Genomic DNA, 21,413 nt, shown 5'->3' on the forward strand with positions numbered 1-21,413 from the left:
ACTTTTTTTTTTTAACATTCTGTGATATACAAGACCAGCTATTGTATTCACAAAAGTCCCAGTTCTCCAAACATATTAACGTTTTCAGTATCTCTAAATTGTATAATAGAGAAGGGGCTATGCATTCTTCCCTTTAACCAGCTCCAAGAAAGAATGCACAGTGCCTCCCGACTTTCTTTTGAGATTAAAAATTATAAACTGTGAGAGAAAGCTTTCTTCGTTTTATGAGCATTACAACTTTTTTAAAAAGAGAAGAAAAACTAAGTAAATTTTAAAATAGTATAATTGTGAAACTTTATTATAAAGCACCTTATTGACATTATTCACTTTATTAATCTCCCCAATATTTGATGATTTCCCAATGTATCAATATATCTATAAATCAACCCCCATCTCTAGAATTATCTCACACCATTCTCCCCTTCTCCACATAAATTCTTTACTCATTAAACCTAATTACTTATAGTTCTCTGAATGCAATAGATCATGCTGTTTCATGCCTTCAAGATTTATGTATTCTTTTTTTATATATTATACTTTTCCCCTTTTCATCTTACTAACCCTTATTTTCTCCGTACATGGTCACTTTCTCCCAGGAATCTCTAGATGTTCCCTTAGCACTCAATTTAGTTTTGTTTCCCCTAGTCCCCCCTCTAAGACCTTTAAGTCAAGGACTATGTATGATTCAACACTCTGCTCCAGTAGAATGCATTTCTAGTAGCCAGTGTTCAAATGCTTGCTGAATAAACGTATGAATGAGTCTGAGATATCAGTGTGGTTCCTAGAGGCCACCCAAGAGGGCTTTGTATGACACCTCTCCTTGAAACACTCTTCCTGTGGTGTTTAAGAACCGTATAGTCTGATTCCAGCCCTGCACCAGACTCATCCCTACCCTCTGCCCTCTGACACTTTCAGTTGCAGCCATTCCTAACTACCTGTAGTTCCCTGAGCAAGTACTGTTTTCCGCCTTATTCTGAAACCTCTTCCTGGCATTCCTTCTCTTCCCTCTGTCTCCCCTTTACCTGCTCAGCTCATATTTGTCCTTGGGTCTCAGTTTAGATGTCACTTCTGGCAAGCCTTCATCTACACCAGGACTGAATTTGTAACCCTCCCCTTTCTCCCTAAAGCCCCTATGCTCATTCTTTCCTTGGTACCTACCACATTACACAGCAATAATCTGCTTTTTGCCACTTCTTCAACTGAGCCAGGGGCCACATCTTATTCCTGTTGGATCCCCAGCACAGTACCTGGCATATAAGTGACCACTGAATGACTAAAACATGAATTAATAACCACATCTTCAGATAATCTTCTGCAAGTGAAAAACTTAAGGACTGCCACAAGTCTTCAGCTAGAAATCTCTCCTCAAGCACCACACCCACTACACATAAGGAATTCCAATAACGTTTGTTAAGTGACAGAGAGGGGCTGTAAGGTTCACAGTGGAAGAAAAGTTCTAGAAATTTGGGGGACCACAAACCCTTTGACTTTAATGCACTTTGGCCTCAACATCATCAATTACAGCTCCTACCCAGTGCCACACAAATTCATCCTAAAATACGTACGGTGTGGATTGCTGCTGTTTTGATGGCAGATCCGACACTGAGGGTTCCTCACGGGCTGCCCAGGGACGTGCTCTACCAATTTGCAATACATTTCAGGTCCTTTTTCTCCACATGTTGCATTTGTGGTGATGAGAGCATTGGAAGCAAGATTCAGGACAGCAGGGAATAAACCTAAAAAAGATGAACAAATGAAGGTGTGTGGGATGATTTTGCTGCATTTTAAAATGAAATTAAGATAGGATGTTTTCCAAAGCATTAAATTAAATGAAAATGGAATAATCAGTTATAATTAAATATCTGACTTAATTAAGTACACTACATAAGTAGCATGTGTTATCAAGCGAACATTTTTTTTTCTTTCTGGGTCTTAAATATGAACTCTAAAGCTATCTTCTTAATTTTTAACCTCTAATACATAATTAGAAAATCTTGTCTCTAAAACATACTTTTAAAAAAGTCTTCTGTTATCTTTATGTTATTGACACAAGTCTTACTGAAACCTCCATTCTGCATTTCAGCCATTTTGTGAAATTTGTCAGGTTACAAATTTTAAAATAATTCAATCAACCCCAGAACGTTACCTCTTTACCTTTAGACATTGTATTCTCTAGGTTGGTAAATGATTTACTATTAAATAAATAAGGTTTCTCTTCTGTCATTCATCATTATTTTGCATTTAGCTGTACAATTATTATTTCATAAAATACATGTTGAGCCAACCCAATCCAAAAATGGGCAGAAGACCTACATAGACATTTCTCCAAAGAAGATATACAGATTGCCAACAAACACATGAAAGAATGCTCAACATCATTAATCGTTAGAGAAATGCAAATCAAAACTACAATGAGATATCATCTCACACCAGTCAGAATGGCCATCATCAAAAAATCTAGAAACAATAAATGCTGGAGAGGGTGTGGAGAAAAGGGAACACTCTTGCACTGTTGGTGGGAATGTAAATTGATACAGCCACTATGGAGAACAGTATGGAGGTTCCTTAAAAAACTAAAAATAGAACTACCATATGACCCAGCAATCCCACTACTGGGCATATACCCTGAGAAAACCATAATTCAGAAAGAGTCATGTACCAAAATATTCATTGCAGCTCTGTTTACAATAGCCAGGACATGGAAGCAACCTAGGTGTCCATCATCGGATGAATGGATAAAGAAGATGTGGCACATATATACAATGGAATATTACTCAGCCATAAAAAGAAATGAAATGGAGGTGTTTGTAATGAGGTGGATGGAGTTAGAGTCTGTCATACAGAGTGAAGTAAGTCAGAAAGAGAAAAACAAATACAGTATGCTAACACATATATATGGAATCTAAGGGAAAAAAAAAAAAAGAGGTCATGAAGAACCTAGTGGCAAGATGGGAATAAAGACACAGACCTACTAGAGAATGGACTTGAGGATATGGGGAGGGGGAGGGGTGAGATGTGACAGGGTGAGAGAGTGTCATGGACATATATACACTACCAAATGTAAAATAGATAGCTAGTGGGAAGCAGCCGCATAGCACAGGGAGATCAGCTCGGTGCTTTGTGACCACCTAGAGGGGTGGGATAGGGAGGGTGGGAGGGAGGGAGATGCAAGAGGGAAGAGATATGGGAACATATGTATATGTATAACTGATTCACTTTGTTATAATGAAGAAGCTAACACACCATTGTAAAGCAACTATACTTCAATAAAGATGTTTAAAAAAAAAAAAAAAAAAAAAAACTACAAACAATAAATGCTGGAGAGGGTGTGCAGAAAAGGGAACCCTCTTGCACTGTTGGTGGGAATGTAAATTGATACAGCCACTATGGAGAACAGTATGGAGGGTCCTTAAAAAACTAAAAATAGAACTACCATATGACCCAGCAATCCCACTACTGGGCATATACCCTGAGAAAACCATAATTCAAAAAGAGTTATGTACCACAATGTTCATTGCAGCTCTATTTACAATAGCCAGGACATGGAAGCAACCTAAGTATCCATCAACAGATGAATGGATAAAGATGTGGCACATATATACAATGGAATATTACTCAGCCATAAAAAGAAACAAAATTGAATTATTTGTAGTGAGGTGGATGGACCTAGAGTCTGTCATACAGAGTGAAGTAAGTCAGTAAGAGAAAAACAAATACTGTATGCTAACACATATATATGGAATCTAAGAAAAAAAAAAAAAGTCACGAAGAACCTAGGGGCAAGACGGGAATAAAGACGCAGAACTACTAGAGAATGGACTTGAGGATATGGGAAGGGGGAAGGGTAAGCTGGGACAAAGTGAGAGAGCGGCATGGACATATATACACTACCAAATGTAAAATAGATAGCTAGTGGGAAGCAGCCACATAGCACAGGGAGATCAGTTGGGTGCTTTGTGACCACCTAGAGGGGTGGGATAGGGAGGGCGGGAGGGAGGGAGACGCAAGAGGGAAGAGATATGGGGATATATGTATAATATAACTGATTCATTTTGTTATAAAGCAGAAACTAACACACCATTGTAAAGCAATTATACTCCAATAAAGATGTTAAAAAAAAAAAAAAAAAAAAAAAAAACATGTTGAGCACATACTATGCCAGATACCATAAAAGGTTTGGGGGTTTGGGAATGAAAATACTATTAAGATGGGCTTATTGTGGGAAGTGATCCTGATCTGAATCTTGGAGGAGAAATAGAAATGTATTTGACATAGAAAATGAAGAAAAAAACAAGCATACCAGGCAGAGGGAATATTATATGAGTATGGACTTTATTCTGAAAGCTTATGTGGATGCTGAGTGACTGACAAGAGGACTGAATTTGTAACTGTTCTAACCTGTTAGATCAGGTGATCATATATAGATACAGATATGGATTTAGATACAGATATAGTATAGCTACCTACAGATTATACACAGAGTATACACAATGGTTCACATGTATATCAACCCAAACCATTACCTGTTTGTCATTGTTAGTAATTTTAGTGGGATTTTCTTCCAGGTCTTTAAAATTATAATTTATAGTATTAAAAAAATAGGTAGTAGGAAGGAAGAAATATGCTGGGAATCCTGTTGTTAAGAGGTCAAAACACCTTGCTGGCCAGCAGGATGAAGTTAGATAGTTAAGCCCCTTCTAGCTTCTTCAAACAAAAGCCACTTTACTTACACAAAAGCCATCTCAGGCAGGAGCCAGTATCTCTAAAACTGCCCCAGGACATTGTCAGTTTTACTCTGTGATCTTTGTCTCCCTCGCCTCTGGCTAGTCTTGACCTTGACCCTGACTTTGGGTTCTGTTTTGTAGGTATGGGTGAGACTCCCCATGCCCTGCTTTGGTATAGCCCTGTGAGACCTAACTGGAGTTGGGTAGGCCTGGACTTTCTCAGATCTGAGGAATCATGGGAGGGAGCCGAGATGGGAAGATGGCTGGTGAAAATTATTTTCCTGTATGTCGTATGTTCCAAAATATAGAATTGGATTACATCCCAAATTACCCACAGCATTAAATGAATAAAATGTGAGCAAAATGACATGTTTATAAAAGGATTATGGGTATAGAAGTAACATTGATTAAGAAGCTATTTCATATTCATTAAGTAATATGATTTAATCACCAGTAACCCCATTATGTAGATTTTATTAGTCCCATTTTACAAGTGAAGAAAATGCAGCTCAGAGAAGACAAACAATATGCACAAAGTTATGAATTACCAAGATCAATAACTAAGATTTGAACTCAGCTCTTTAACTCAGAAGGCTAATTCTCATCAGGGCATGAAGAAAAACCTGGTCCTTGGCAGAGCTTATCAGTTTACATACTTAATAAAAGAAATAACTTACCCAGTCACCACCCCTTTGTTGTTTCATAGAGTTTTCCAATCATAAACTAAAGATGTTAATATAATTTATATTTATTTTCTTTCAGTTCTTTCCATTGATTTGTTTCTGTTACATTTATTGATCATGTGCTCAAAATTAACCTTTTCGTAATTTAATTGCCTTGCTTTGTGATCAGGGAACAGGTGCCTTTTGAAATTTTATTAGCAATTTTGTTGTTTATTTTAAAAAATCAGTAAAGTGTATTGGTCAGGGAAGTTCCCCAAGTAGTTTCTAACGACCAATTTGAAAAGTCATTCAATATCTGAGCTTCTACTGAATTTTCAGCAGGTTGTATTATAGATTGCAGCCCATTTTCATTATAAGTTAAATCTATTAGACTGTACCTATTTATTCCCATTCAAAAGCAGCAGAGCAATATTTATTGCTATATTCAATATGGGTTACTTGGTTAAGATTATATAAACACTGCAAGTGTAAATGAACTACAAATAGATGGTGAACCTTTATAGAGTATTGACTTACAACCTCTTAATTAAATTCTTAATTTGAGGTCATGTAATGTTAATGACATAAAAGCCAGTCATCGTTACCCATACAATTATGTCTGACATTTTTTTTTCTGAATAGTATCTAGACTAAGTAAATTTAGTTGGATTTGTGGCTTAGAGAACAAAGTCTAAACAAAAAACAAATAATATTTATTCTCCCTATACCATATATTGTATTGGAGATTAGAATATGTATACTATACAGAGAATAATATAATAAATTCTGTTCTATAATACATACATTTAGTAAATAATCTAGAAAAATTTACATCATGGGAAAAATAGAAATTTTGCTACAATATGGCAAACATTGAAAAATTCACCAAATTTTCACTGTTTTTATTTGAATGTTTTTAGACTGTATTTGCTTACTCACATACTGTGCTCTATTCATACAATTTTGCATGATTTTGATGATCTGCCTTAAAACCCCACATTTTGGTTTTAAATGGCAGAAGCATCTATAAAACCTGCATATGGAGGTTCTACTTTCAGTAATTGTGGAGTAGCTCCTATTAAATTAGGTCACTCACAGATAACAGCTATGAATTCTAAATAAAATATATTTTTAAAAATCTCAAATACTTGAAGACATTGAAGAACAACCCAAAACAATTAAACCAGGAGGATGTGTATTCTTAGAAGGAAGATAATGGATGTGCCTCAGACTGCCCATGCAAGGTGGCTAAAACTCAAGTAGAAACCCACAATTTCACTGTCTTTTTTTTTTTTTTTTTTACTTTACTGTCTTGAAAAATCAGAAAACAGAACCAAGAACGATCACAGCTGCTGTAAAGTGAGGAAGAAATACTGGAAAAAAGAAAGCCACAGACAGGGGACCTCAAAATATGTGTATAAACTCTTCCCAAATCTCTCATCGATAACAGATATACATATGCCCTAGGCAGACTCCAAGTACCCCAGATTGGACTAAAAGAACAAAACAGTGATCATAGTTGCTGCATTCTATAGGAAAGACAAGAGTGTTTGAGTCCAGATAAGTTAACCAGTATAACACAAAACTATAAGATCGATAACTATTCTTCAGAACATATCAGAATCCTAAGTTTTCTACCATGGATTGTTCACAACATCCTGAATGCAATTTTACAAAAAAAATATTAGATAGACTTACAAGGAAACAATAAAATGCCACCAGTACTTAGAAGAAAAGCAGTGAATGGAGACAAACACTGATATCAACCAGATGCTGGAATTAGTACACAAATAATTTTAAGCAGCTTTCATAACTATGATCAAAGACACACACACAAAAATGCTTATAATAAAAAATAGAGAATAGAAACTACAAAAAATATGAAATATACATTCTAGAACTGAAAAATGCAATATCTAGAATAAAAAATAAATATTACATGAGATCAGTAAAAAATTGGAGGACTTCCCTGTTGGCGCAGTGGTTAAGAATCCACCTGCCAATGCAGGGGACACGGGTTTGACCCCTGGTCCGGGAAGATTCCACATGGAATCTTGGAGCTCCACATGGAGCAGCTAAGCCAGTGTGCCACGACTACTGAGCCTGCACTCTAGAGCCCATGAGCCACAACTACTGAGCCCTCTTGCTACAGCTACTGAAGCTTGTGCACCTAGAGCCCATGCTCCACAACAAGAGAAGCCACCGCAATGAGAAGCCCACACACCACAACGAAGAGTAGCCCCCCACTCGCTGTAACTAGAGAAAGCCCGCGCTCAGCAACGAAGACCCAATGCAGCCAAAAAGAAAAAAAAAAAACAAAAGAAAAAAAAGAAATAATATATATATGTATAAGTATATATCTGTGTGTATAACCATACATACACATACACATATATGTACATACATGTACATATGATTCATGTCATTCTTTGGCTTTTATAAATTATCAATACCAGTAACAACAGAATTTTAATTTGACATTTGTCAAATCAAATGTGGAAAAACTGGTTAGATACTACAAAGGGAAACTGTGTTTTCAATCCTGTTCAGAATCAGAAGAATGGAGAGAAAGAAAGCCCTGAATTAGCAAAACAGCTAAACATATTTCCAAGACACCTGCTGGCCAGCAAGCAGCAGGTGAATTTATTTTCCTGTACAGCTTTCCAGCTCTTCCAGCTTTTATTTTATAAAAATGAAGAACTTTGACTTAGCATCATATTTAATACATGTTTGTCTTTTGAATAACTACAAGTGAGTCACAGAGAAATGCATTTTACGTATCAGTAAGTGATCTACTGTGTGGCACAATTCAGACTCGTTCCTTAGGATTTAGGCAATGTTTCTCTAGGTGATGAGCCAGAGGGTTGTTATCCAGTAGGAAAAAGAAGACTATTTCGAATTTGAGTTTTACAAATGAGGAAAATAACTCCCAGAACCTAAATGGCACAGCTGGTTTTCAAACACAATTACTGTAATCCCAAATAAATTAGAATTAATTTTATCATTAAAGATCCACCCTGCCTCACTCCTCTTCCTGCTCTAAATGAAAATCCTTTTCACCTCCTACATCATTCCTGAGTTCTGTGTCATCTAGTTCTCCTTTTCCCTTCTATATGCACACCCACAGGCCAACTTCCATCGTATTTTTACAAGTCCTATAATTTATTTCCAAATTTTCCTTTTTAAGAAAGCACTCCTTCAACCTGCTTATTGTAATTGAAGCTTTGATTTCCTCTGACAATGACACTTCATAGACCTCCCCAGTGGATCCCTAGAAGCACTGGGAAAGGAAAAATAGCCTCCTTCTGGCTTCTAAATGCTACTTACAAATCAGTTCCTCTCATTGGCACTCATAACTTCTTAAAAATGCCAAGTCATCCAACCTTTCCAAGTGCTCATCTCCGTTGACTGACTTCATGAAGACCATCTACAAAAATATTGGTAACTGATTCACAGTAATCTTCATCCCCCAAATCTCTGTCATTCTTACTAAATAGGTGAACATAAACCAGCATTAATAAAATGTTATTCCACAGAAACCAGAAAATGTTAAAAAAAAGTACTTTAAGGACACATATGTCTTACTTCTAATCTTAATTCTAAGATTTCTGCTTCCAATTAATTGTTTTGTCTCCAGCTTAATGTTATCTATCTATCTATCTATCTATCTATCTATCTATCTATCTATCTATCTATACTTTCAGGTAAACGTATCCTATCTGATCTTACATCTAATGCAACAGCACCCATACTAGTCTTCCTTCATGACTCCACTTCCATTCATCTTCCAAACTGCTGGAGAAATTATCTTCCTAAAAATTAAGTCTGATCATATCACTTTCTTGTTTAAAACCTCTGTGAGTTGTCTGTTGCCTATAACATAGCAGCCAAATTTCTTGGTAGTCTGAACATTTATAATCAGGCCCCTATCTACCTCTCTAAACTCATCTGTTTCCATCCTCTTTCATGCCTTCCTACACATCCAGAGTGCTGACATCTTACTGTTTACAAATATATCACGTGCTTTGAAAATTCTTTGTCATGACATTATCTTGTCCATAGAACATTTTCCTTTTTTGCTTACATGGTCATCTACTCATCTTTCATGACCCAGCTCAAATATCCACATCTCTGTGAAAGTGTTTCTTCGACTTTGCAACACAGAATTGGTTATTACCTTCTTGGTGTCTACGTAGTACTTAGTTTATATTTTATTATAACCCTTATCACACTGAAACTTTAATATCTTTTACAGTGGATCTCCAGTTTATAACATTATTGAGTATGGGGATAATACTAGCTAGCCTATAATAGCACTCAAATTTAAATTTATTGAATGAGAATAAATTCATGCACTTGTATAGTCTTTCTGGACAGAAATCTGGCAAATATAGCCATTAAACTAATCAGACCCTTGATTAAACTAATCAGACCCAGAACACTATTTTGGTACCCTAGCTCAGTGAAATAATTCAAAGAAACCCAAGCTATTTGAAAAATGTAGTAGACCTTTATCATTGCTTGGCTGTCCAACACCCAGCCTCCATTTCTGTTCTTGGGTAATTGGCATTGTATTTAGTACAGAGGGTACGCAGTTCCCTACCACCTACAAGGAAATGGAAGTCGAGGAGATCTTTCTTTTCCCCTCCCTTTAGCAGTTTGGGCAATTTGTGCACATGACTTTGGCCTAGGGCTCTGACTCCAGAGCACTTGGAATATAGAGTTGGGGAGATAAGGAAAATAAGATCATGACAGCGACAGACATAATAGTACCAATGCGAGTGGGAGAAGTGGTGACAGCAATGTCTGAAAAGGGACCCTGACCAGACTTTTCAGGCAGTGAAACCTAGGCACGGCCTGATGTCTGTCATCTCTTAAGCCTGGTTTTCAAACCTTTCCAACAATTGTGCAAGTTCTGTGATATATTTCAAATACATTTCTGCTTAAGTTAAACAGTTTTGGTGGTTTCTGTTGCTTGTGGTCAAGAAGCCAGAGGGATATAAAGATCATATATTATGTTTACACATCCTCCCCCCCACACACACAGTGAAGATAGGAAGATCAAGAGAAAACAACTTTAGTAAAAGTGACAAAGGGGTATATATGTGTATACAAACACACACATATATATAGTTGCTTCATTTAAACATCCTTAGGATAAAATGTGAAGGAACAATAGTAGTGACAACAATCACAACTGTTTACACAAAGACCCAAGCCTTATTATATGGTCATGTCCAAACGTGGCCACAGTGTCACTTTAAAATTATGTTTCTATATATGGAATCTAAAAAAAAAGAGAAAAATGGTTCTCAAGAATCTAGGGGCAGGACAGGAATAAAGATGCAGACATAGAGAATGGACTTGAGGATACGGGGAGGGGGAAGGGTAAGCTGGGACGAAGTGAGAAAATGGACATGGACTTATATATACTACCAAATGTAAAACAGATAGCTAGTGGGAAGCAGCCACATAGCACAGGGAGATCAGCTCGGTGCTTTGTGTCCACCTAGAGGGGTGGGATAGGGAGGGTGGGAGGGAGATGCAAGAGGGAGGAGATATGGGGATATATGTATATGTAAAGCTGACTCACTTTGTTATAGAGCAGAAACTAACACACCATTGCAAAGCAATTATACTCCAATAAAGATGTTAAAAAAAACTTTTCTTAAAATATGTTTCATGATGAAAGTTTCCTTCTAGCTTATTTTATTTGTTTGTTTCCATCATGCTCTTTATCTTGATTATATTTAACTGTGTGACGTTTGGTGGACCACCATTTTAAAATGACAGTGATGTAACTCATATCTTAAAATCTTCCTAATGTAGTTTGGCAAAAAGAATTCCTAAATATATTTTCTTGTTTTCATCAGTTAAAATATTAAAATAAACGAATACTGTCGAGTAGCTGTCTTCACTACCTGTGCCTAGCATACTATAATACTTTTAAATTAACATTCAGAGATATTGATAAACATGTTAAATATCAGTATATGTATTTTAATTTCTCAAATAATGTTTCTTGTTAACATCTACAGTCCAACACACAAAGCCCACCGTTAACATAATTGATAACAGACAGTACTTGGAGACTTGCTATGGGAAAGTTATCCAGTCAATGAATTCTCTCCAATACACTCAATTTTTAAATAACTTTTAAAAATCATCACATATTTTTTACAATAATACAGTACACATTCCTCCCCCCCCTTCTGTCATCCTAGTCTTGATACACAATATTTCTCTTGCTCGCTTATGCCAAGCATCTCTCCCCTCTCAAACGAATAAGAGGAAACTGTCTGTTTGAATGTTTCTGACTTTCCATTTCAGTCTCTAGGTCTGTGGAGCATTTTTAAAAATTCTCATGCAGGCAAACAGAGCTGTTTGCAAGTAATTCAGCATTTGAAAGACAAAAGAGAACATGCCAATTTAAAATGTTCTAAGACGTGTCAAGGAAGAAAAGGAGATACTTGTCTGAAATCCTGAGCTATGTGGGTGTGTAGGAACACATTGGTATAAAACAAAAATGGGACAAAACAACATGTTGCCGAAGAGAATGATTTCCAGCTGTGCACTGCAGGAAGTAACTTAATGCTCCTGATCCATGATGCAGATGAAGAGTTTTATAGAACTAGAAAATCAGTCCAATTTGAACTACTAGCCATCCAGACACAACAATGTTTGTAAGCTGGAAAAAAATAATGCTGAATCCAGTTGTTCAGAAGAAAAAAAAAGGAGGGCATGTATTCTCATCCTAAGAGGCCTTTCAAATATGTCTTGTACTGTCGCTCAGTTCTCCACTTTTCAGCTTCCAAAATAAAAGGATATTTTTGGAGGCTTAAGGGTTGATTTGGTCTCCTTTCTTCTTTTCTAATCAGAAAAAGTAGTACAATTTCTACTTAGTACATGTTAAAAATTGTTTACTTTGTTTATTCTAAACAAAGATGAAAATTTAAGTATTTTTATTATTATCAGAAACAAAATAAACCAGATGCAAACACACATATTCCAAAGGGTCTTAAGCAAGTTTTGCTTATGGAATATCAACTCTATGTACAGATATTCTGACTAAAAAAGGACTACAAGGGCCATAATGAACTCAGGTGTCATCTTAGCCACTTGACCCAACCGAGCGCTATAGGATTGTATTAAATTTCTGACAAAGCATATCATTAATCTTACTAAGACAGGATTACATCATGGATTTTCAATAACCTAAAATGATATATATAAGAAAATAACTGTCATTATGACATGGATTTCTGGTAAGAACACTAGCAGATACACCAGGAAGGACATGACAATACATCTTTATGACAATGACTCAAAATAAGGCATTTGTACTCAAAGTTCCTCAAACTCCTCAAAATATATATTTTTAAAACCAACTCTCTAACTACCGTACGCTCATTAAATTGAAGTTGACCACACTACATCTGATCAATAAAGACTTCTTGAAATGGATAAATAAATAAATAAAATTTAGCAAAATATCATCTCTAGGGCTAGATTGAATAGATTCTTTTTCAAACTTCAAATTTATCTCCCCAAAATACAGATTCCCCACTACTCCCACTTCCATTATTTGTTGAGGACCTGGTGGACACTGCCCCGGTCACAAAATTTCCATTCCTTTCAATTTGCATGGAAATCTCACCGACTATCCATTTAAAATTAGTATCTACAAACTGCTTTGTTTTTATTTTTTTATTTTTTTTATGTTCCACTTGTAGAACAATCCTGAATCATCCTAGAAGTTTTCAAAATCATACGATAAAAAATAATTATTATAGCTGGGGCACTTATTTAGAATATTCTAACATAAGGGTACCCAAAATATTCATTGAGGGGGTGGCAGTTAGGGAGAAATAGACTGTTTCCCAGCTTCCTCCAATCTCACTTCATCCATATCAGCAGAGCATATGTTCAGTATCTGCTCTCTTCTCTCCTGCCTGGTTTCCAAAACCAAGCCTGTAAACTAGATGTCTCTTTGGCAGGTCTGTCTGCAAACTCAAAATGAGAAGTAAAAAAGGCAAAGGAGAGGAAATGCGGAACAATTTTAAGTCACTGAAAACGAAATTTAGAGCCTTAAATTGGCAATTACCCCACGACAGAGGTGTCTGTAATATAGAAAACAAAATAAAAACTTTGTGTCTGTGTCTGCTGTTGACAATCCAAAGTACAAAAATATAAGAAAGCTCTAAATTAATTGCTCTGCAAAGAGCGTGAGCTTATATTTACGGCCCTCAAACAAAAATATCAGAAGGGACTCATGTAAGCTTTGGTGCATAAAATGGCAGCAGGAAAGATGCTGTTCCCCATGGGCCCTGCTCTTTAAGGACTGCTAGACAATTTCTTATTTCTAATGATGAAACAGATATTTTTAAAAACAAAACAAAAAACACTATTCTACATTGTGCTTCCTCTGGCTTCAAAGATCTAGACAAAAGGAAAAAGAAAAGTCACATTCATTTACTATGCTCTTTTTCATTTGTTTTTATCAGTAAGTATTAGACTTCCTCAGGGCTTGATCCTAGATTCTTTTCTTATTTCCTTCTCATCCCCAAATAATCTCCAAATAATCCCCAATAATCTCATCTACTTCTAAACCATTTACATACCATCTGCATAGTCAATGTGGAGTTATATCCCCAGGCCAGATATTTTTCTGAAGCTCCTGGTTTAATTATCCAAATACCATACTACCTCCAGTAAGATGTCTCACCAGCATCTCAAACTTAATCTACACAAAGCAGAGCTTGTGATTTCCAGTGCTCAGGCACCACCACCATCCCCACACGACCACCGTGAATTAGCTACTCCTGAGTTATCTCTAGCTCAACACATTTTATTTTACCCACCCAGTGTCTCATACAGAAAGCTAAGAGTCATTGTTGATGCATTCCATCAACAAAAACTTTTCTAACTCCAAAATTAATTTCAGATCCATACGCTTCTCCCCAGCACCAAGGCCGAGTCACAGGCATTTTTAACATCTGGATTTTTGCAATAGCTTCTTAAATGGACTCCTGATTACCCTTTGCCTTTCTTCAATCCATTTTTAACAAAATGGATTTTCTTAAGATGCAAATCTGATCAAGTCACTCTTAACATCTTTCAAGGGAGTATCATTGCACCTAGGTTAAAATTTAAAATTATTATCCTATTTTATATAATATTCTCTCATCACATTCAAAGAATACTACCTGTAGTCAGTTTCTAGAACAAGGCTCTGTTTTTTCCTTCCTCAGGAGTTTGCCTAGAAATCCCTGTCTCTTAACTTTCCTCCACTCTTTATACCTTCCTATCTTTCACAAATCTTTTTTCCTTATACCTTAATTCCTCTGAGATCTTTCCTAACCCTTTCTAAACAATCCCCCATTTTAATCCCTAAATATGCCATACTTTGCCCATGTGTAATTTTATTTAATGATTACTTATCCAAGCTCTATCTCCCATACTGGAACAGAAACTCCATGACGGAAGAAACCATGTTTATTTTATTTACTTTGTTCCACTGTATTCTCAGGGCCTAGCGAGGGCTGGACACACAAAGGTGCTCAAAATATTCTCTAAGGAGAAATTCATCTTAGAACTTAGGGTATAATTGTATGCCTAGTCTGAAGAAGTGGAAAACTTCCTTTTGTCAAAATATAAAAGAATAAAACATGAAAAAAGCAAAACACAACAAAACCAACACACACAAAAAAACCCCACAGATACATCTCTTTTACTGTTTTAGTGACGTGACAACACAGATAATGTTAGTCTCCAGGGCTAAAACCATTATTTTCTTAAAGTTTGTTGTGTTAATTGTCTTCTTAAACCCAAGTCCCTCAGCTCTGGGTAGTTTCTTATCTTCTGTCTTAGAAAATAAACAAACTGTCTTTTGTGTTTTATGTGATCAACTTTGAATTCTCTCTGGGATTAGATTGGTTTGGTTGATAAATCAGAAGTTAGATTTATTGATTGATGTATTTCCCCATACCCTGGTCTATGTCCATCCTCATCCCAAAGCCCCCCTACAAAAAAAAAAATTTGGAGGATATAAATATATAAATGTATGGTTCTAATAAATACAATGTTAAAGTTACGCTCACCACTGGAACTTTATATTGTATCATCCCTTTCAAATTGTACCAGGTCTTAGCCTGATCCATAGGCTGAAGAATTAGAATGAGAGTTGTATGAAAAAATACTTCACAGCTGACTCAAGCATCTAATTCTAGTTTATGCTTTAAAAGCAAATTCTATGCAGCTTTAGTATATCTATGGAAATACTTGTTTTATGGACAAATTTTTTTCAAAGTGAGATTTGACAGTGTTTATAGCAAAACACTTTGTTCTCCAGCAGCTGTTTGAACACACATATAAATATGCAAGAAAACTCACAAATATTCTGTTTGCTCTTGTAAATACTTGAAGCAAAAAATCAGCATTTTACAGTCATTTAGCACAGTGTTGCTAATAATACTTTTCATTTACCAAGCACATATAAACTCTCATATATAATGAGGTTTTTGTCAGTTTTGCTTTTGCCTTTTTACCAACATTCTTTGACCACTAAACTCTAAGTTCCTTGAGGGCAGAGACCATAATTCGTGAATCTTTTTATTCTCAGAGACAACTAGAGTCACTCACATCAAATAGATGCTCAGTTAATATTCATAATATTAATGAATATCAAAAGTGAATGAGACTCAGTGAATTGATTTCATCACATCAGTTCTAACTTCTTTTTAAAAATTCTGGAGTAAGTATATTTGTTCTAGTTTGAACTAAAACAAACAAAACAAAACCAAGAACCATGAACTTTCCTTTGTCGCATGGTACATACTGTTAACGTTTGTTTGAGTAATGCAATTCATTGATCATAATAAAAGAGTAGCACTGAATTTTACAAAGATTTTCATTTATCACTTGACTCTCACAACAAAACTATAAGATAGATGGTATAGGCATTATTCACTCGATTATATAGATGAAATAATAGAACATCAATAATGATAGACCATTTCCTAAATATAGAACTTGTGTTTTTCAAATCCAATCCCAGTTTTTCTTCTACTACATGTAACAAATTCACTGAGTTCCTCCAACTCTCCAGGCACTCAGCTAGGCAGCGAATTAATACGAGAATGAACAACACAGGCAAACCTTCCACCTTCACAGAGCTTCAAACTAGTGCCAGAGAATTATATAATAGAATTTTTGCATAAATTGTATTAGAAACAATAAATGAAGGATTGGAAGTAGGGGGTAACAGCAGGCAGCAAGGAGAGAATTTCGAAGATACTCAAAGTAAGTCTGGCCAGGGGTCAAGCCCAGAGGGTGTCCTAAGGTAAATATGGCTATAAGCCCAAAGAAACCACATTTAACTAATCTTCACCTTAAATACCTAGGCAAGGACTTGAAACCTAAGTTTGGAGATGCAGAAATTAAAGCTATGGATCTTTGAGAAGGGGTCTGATTCTGAGTCAGCTGCTTTCAAAGGGAAAACCTCTGTACTCTAACCTAAAGGCAGAGGTAGCCTTTGCAATGGGTAAAGGCAAGAAGGCTCTACAATTAGTTGCCCTAGAAATCTGAGGAAAAAAGCAACCATGCCATTCCTAAAAAATCCACTTACAATTTTCAAAATTTGAAAATTTCTGAAAAACTACTGTCAAAATGTGACCCAAAATAGTTTACTATTGCAGGCTAAAAACATTTTCAAAAATGTCCTTTGGTCTTGTGGGGGCTTTTTCCTAGTTCTTCTCATGATTATTTGGAAGCATGTCTTTTTTCTCCAATTATTAGTAGACATTAAGAAAATAACGCATCACCACCAACTTTATGTCCTTTAATAACCTGAGTCACTTTAAATGTTCTAATTTTCTGTAGAGTTCCTCCCGAATAAATACCACTGCAAGTATTTCAAAGATCTTCAAAAAGCGTTTGTTTTTTTTTTTAACATCTTAATTGGAGTATAATTGCTTTACAATGGTGTGTTAGTTTCTGCTTTATAACAAAGTGAATCAGTTATACATATACATATATCCCCATATCTCTTCCCTCTTGCATCTCCCTCCCTCCCACCCTCCCTATCCCACCCCTCTAGGGGGTCACAAAGCACCAAGCTGATCTCCCTGTGCTATGCGGCTGCTTCCCACTAGCTATCTGTTTTACGTTTGCTAGTGTATATATGTCCATGCCCCTCTCTCACTTCGTCCCAGCTTACCCTTCCCACTCCCCGTGTCCTCAAGTCCATTCTCTAGTAGGTCTGTGTCTTTATTCCCGTCTTGCCCCTGGTTCTTCATGACCAGTTTTTTTTTTTTTTTAGATTCCATATATATGTGTTAGCATACGGTATTTGTTTTTCTCTTTCTGACTTACTTCACTCTGTATGACAGACTCTAGGCCCATCCACCTCACTACAAATAACTCAATTTCGTTTCTTTTTATGGCTGAGTAATATTCCGTTGTATATATGCGTCACATCTTCTTTATCCATTCATCTGTTGATGGACACTTAGGTTGCTTCCATGTCCTGGCTATTGTAAATAGAGCTGCAATGAACATTGTGGTACATGACTCTTTTTGATTTATGGTTTTCTCAGGGTATATGCCCAGTAGAGGGATTGCTGGGTCATATGGTAGTTCTATTTTCAGTTTTTTAAGGAACCTCCATACTGTTCTCCATAGTGGCTGTATCAATTTACATTCCCACCAACAGTGCAAGAGGCTTCCCTTTTCTCCACACCCTCTCCAGCATTTATTGTTTGTAGATTTTTTGATGATGGCCATTCTGGCCGGTGTGAGATGATATCTCATTGTAGTTTTGATTTGCATTTCTCCAATGATTAATGATGTTGAGCATTCTTTCATGTGTTTGTTGTCAATCTGTATATCTTCTTTGGAGAAATGTCTATTTAGGTCTTCTGCCCATTTTTGGATTGGGTTGTTTGTTTTTTTGATATTGAGCTGCATGAGCTGCTTGTATATTTTGGAGATTAATCCTTTGTCAGTTGCTTCATTTGCAAATAATTTCTCCCATTCTGAGGGTTGTCTTTTCGTCTTGTTTATGGTTTCCTTTGCTGTGCAAAAGCTTTTAAGTTTCATTAGGTCCCATTTGTTTATTTTTGTTTTTATTTCCATTTCTCTAGGAGGTGGGTCAAAAAGATCTTGCTGTGATTTATGTCATAGAGTGTTCTGCCTATGTTTTCCTCTAAGAGTTTGATAGTGTCTGGCGTTACACTTAGGTCTTTAATCCACTTTGAGTTTATTTTTGTGTGTGGTGTTAGGGAGTGTTCTAATTTCATTCTTTTACATGTAGCTGTCCAAAAAGCGTTTTATCATCACTAGAATCAATGAGTTTAGGACACAGAGAAGAGACAAATAGGACTCTTTATAACTTGCAGTGGTTACTAGTTGTCCGTGTTGAAACTTATTGAGTTCTCAATCTTGCTTGGCAGTCAAGTTGACAGAGGGACGTTAATGGAGTATAGGATATATACTATTGGCCGTGAAAGAGAACATCCCTATCAGCATACAGGGATGTTGATGCATCTTTGGCGTATCATTCTTACTATAAGTATGATATCCAAAATGAGACATTCTTGCTTGAAAGATATTACAGAAGTTGTCTGTGTAACTGTTCTCTAATTAAATATTCCTAATCAGTCTCCTTTTTCAAGAGTATCACTCTACTAAAATTCCATCCACTTCTAAATTTTTATATGCCACCACACATGATACACTCTTATTTATACTCTCTAGTATTTTAATTGCATGGTAGTTAGAGCTCTTCATTGCTGATGTATAATGAGCTCTCAGATCACTATGGTATCACAAGCTATTTTTTTCTCCACACTTGCACACAGTGTAATTTCTTCGTCATCTTGTTTTAGTGTCATGAGATTTTTGCTTACAAAGTAAATTGCTCTTCAGTTTTATATAAGAAACTTATGATTTCTGTCTGCCCATTCCTCTAACTTCTCTCCTTGTATCTTTAATAATATTTAATCTATTTTTGCACTACTGGTTAATTTAATAATATACTACATCATCTAAAATCATATCTAGATAATATGTCCTGAATCACTTTGGAAGTGAGATATATATGTGTGTGTGTGTGTGTGTGTGTATATATATATATATATATATATATATATATATATATATATATATTTGGTGGATTCAGTCATGTCAAGACAGCCAAGGGTTGGTTATTTTTTTCTTGTTGATACCGAATCTCACAATTGCCACCAGATTGGCTTACAGCTAGAAGTTACTGGTCAGAGTAAAATATTCCAAAAGGTAATTATTTTACTCAAAATATTAAAATAATAACAATAAAGAGTTGATAATACAAAGAGATTAAACTTAGACACACATAGACGATTAAACTTAAGGCTCCAAAATTTATTCAAAACTCAAGAAGGTCAACTTATTGAATGAAATGTTTTCAGTATATAGATTTATTCACTCACAAAACTGTAAACATTAACTGGTCCCAAGCATGTTGAAACAAGAGATTTAAACAACACTTTCAGAACACTATATATTTGTTTGGCTACAACAAACATGCCCAGTAAAATGTTATTCTTTAGAGACATGTATTTTGTCTACCTTGTCAGTAATGAAGCAGGCTTGTAAATCATGCTCATGAAACTGACAGATGGATTTGGGGACTTAAGATTGCTAGGCATTCATAATAATATTTTTACGTTGTCTCCATTCTTCTAAACTAAATTGAAGACTTGTTTAACAGTATATTGGGGTGGCCAAAAAGTTCGTTCGGTTTTCCCATGGGCTCGTATGGAGAACCCAAACGAACTTTTTGGCCACCCCAATATCTGCTTAATGTAATGCTGGACCCAAGAAAATATTCAAAAAATATTTGATAAATAAATCATTTAATGCATGAATTCAACATAAAAGGCTGGTTTACAATATGAATTAAACTTACACTGCAGAGAACAATACAAATAATTTACAATTTAAATTTGTGTGTCTGTATTTGCATTGTTTTAAAGTGATCTAAGACAAATTCTTCTGTTTCATCTTTGAATCATCAAATCGTATACTTATTTTTCAAAATATACTCAAAATTTACATTATCCTCCATCAGTACTGATGCAGCCTATATCCCATTTTTGTTAAAAGCAGAGATTATAATAATGTGTTAGATTCCTGTGCATTATTGTTAAAATAAGCTCCATAGAAGTCCACTTTCTTCAAGTTCTTGCATCACTCCAGATCCTATAATAACTGTCACTTGACTCTAATTGTTTCATCTAGGTATTTCAAGTATTCCATAATCTCACTCTAATCCACCTTTCCTACCTAAATTCCTCTAAAATTATCTTCTATCATTCTCAATTAAAATTCCATGCTCAAGTAATTTCCTTATCTTACTCTGAAAACACTATCTCATTACCCACCTCACCTAGGTTGTGTTAATTTCCCTACCTGAATTATTCTCCATGGGTCTAAATATAATATTCCCCTCAAAATCTTGATTAAAAAAAATTATCCATCCTTTTCCAATCTTTTGCATTAAAAAATCAATTAATCTTTATTAAACAATTTATCATTTTAAACAAATGTTCTTTATTTTATTCTTTTAATGCAAATGTACTTATGAGATGAGAAAAAAAAAAAGTTACATACTTGTTTAAATCACCAGAATGCCTAGCATATCAGGAAGTGCATAGTCAGTGCTCAAAAGTTCTTATCAAACTTTCTTTCATTCACTTACAGTATATAAACATACTTATCACACACACACACATATGTGTGTGTGTGCATGCATCTCCATGTATTAAAACCTGTAAGTTTCTGGGTGAAAATTTCTATAAATAAACAGGTTATTACGTATGGATACTAACTTGTTTATTCATTCATTCATTCATTCAGCAAATATTTACGGAGGTCTTGCTGTATACAAGACAAGGTCAGCCTTTGGTTAAGTCACTGTCGAGTTATTCATTTCTGTAACTCCCTCTGTGTCTAGCTAGAGCCTTACACACAATTAAATGAAACTCAA

At 35.6% G+C, this 21,413-nt stretch overlaps 1 protein-coding gene across 1 annotated transcript in view; it reads right to left on the reverse strand.

Annotated features, from left to right (window-relative positions):
- LAMA2 (laminin subunit alpha 2) overlaps positions 1 to 21,413 on the reverse strand; it is a 627,718-nt gene that overhangs the window by 456,285 nt on the left and 150,020 nt on the right. Inside the window, exon 2 of the mRNA XM_061207556.1 lies at positions 1,566 to 1,736. Coding sequence (XP_061063539.1) covers positions 1,566 to 1,736 — 171 coding nt within the window. The remainder of the gene's footprint in view (positions 1 to 1,565; positions 1,737 to 21,413) is intronic.

The sequence above is a fragment of the Eubalaena glacialis genome, chromosome 12 (genome assembly GCF_028564815.1).
Source record: "Eubalaena glacialis isolate mEubGla1 chromosome 12, mEubGla1.1.hap2.+ XY, whole genome shotgun sequence".
Taxonomy (NCBI): domain Eukaryota; kingdom Metazoa; phylum Chordata; class Mammalia; order Artiodactyla; family Balaenidae; genus Eubalaena; species Eubalaena glacialis.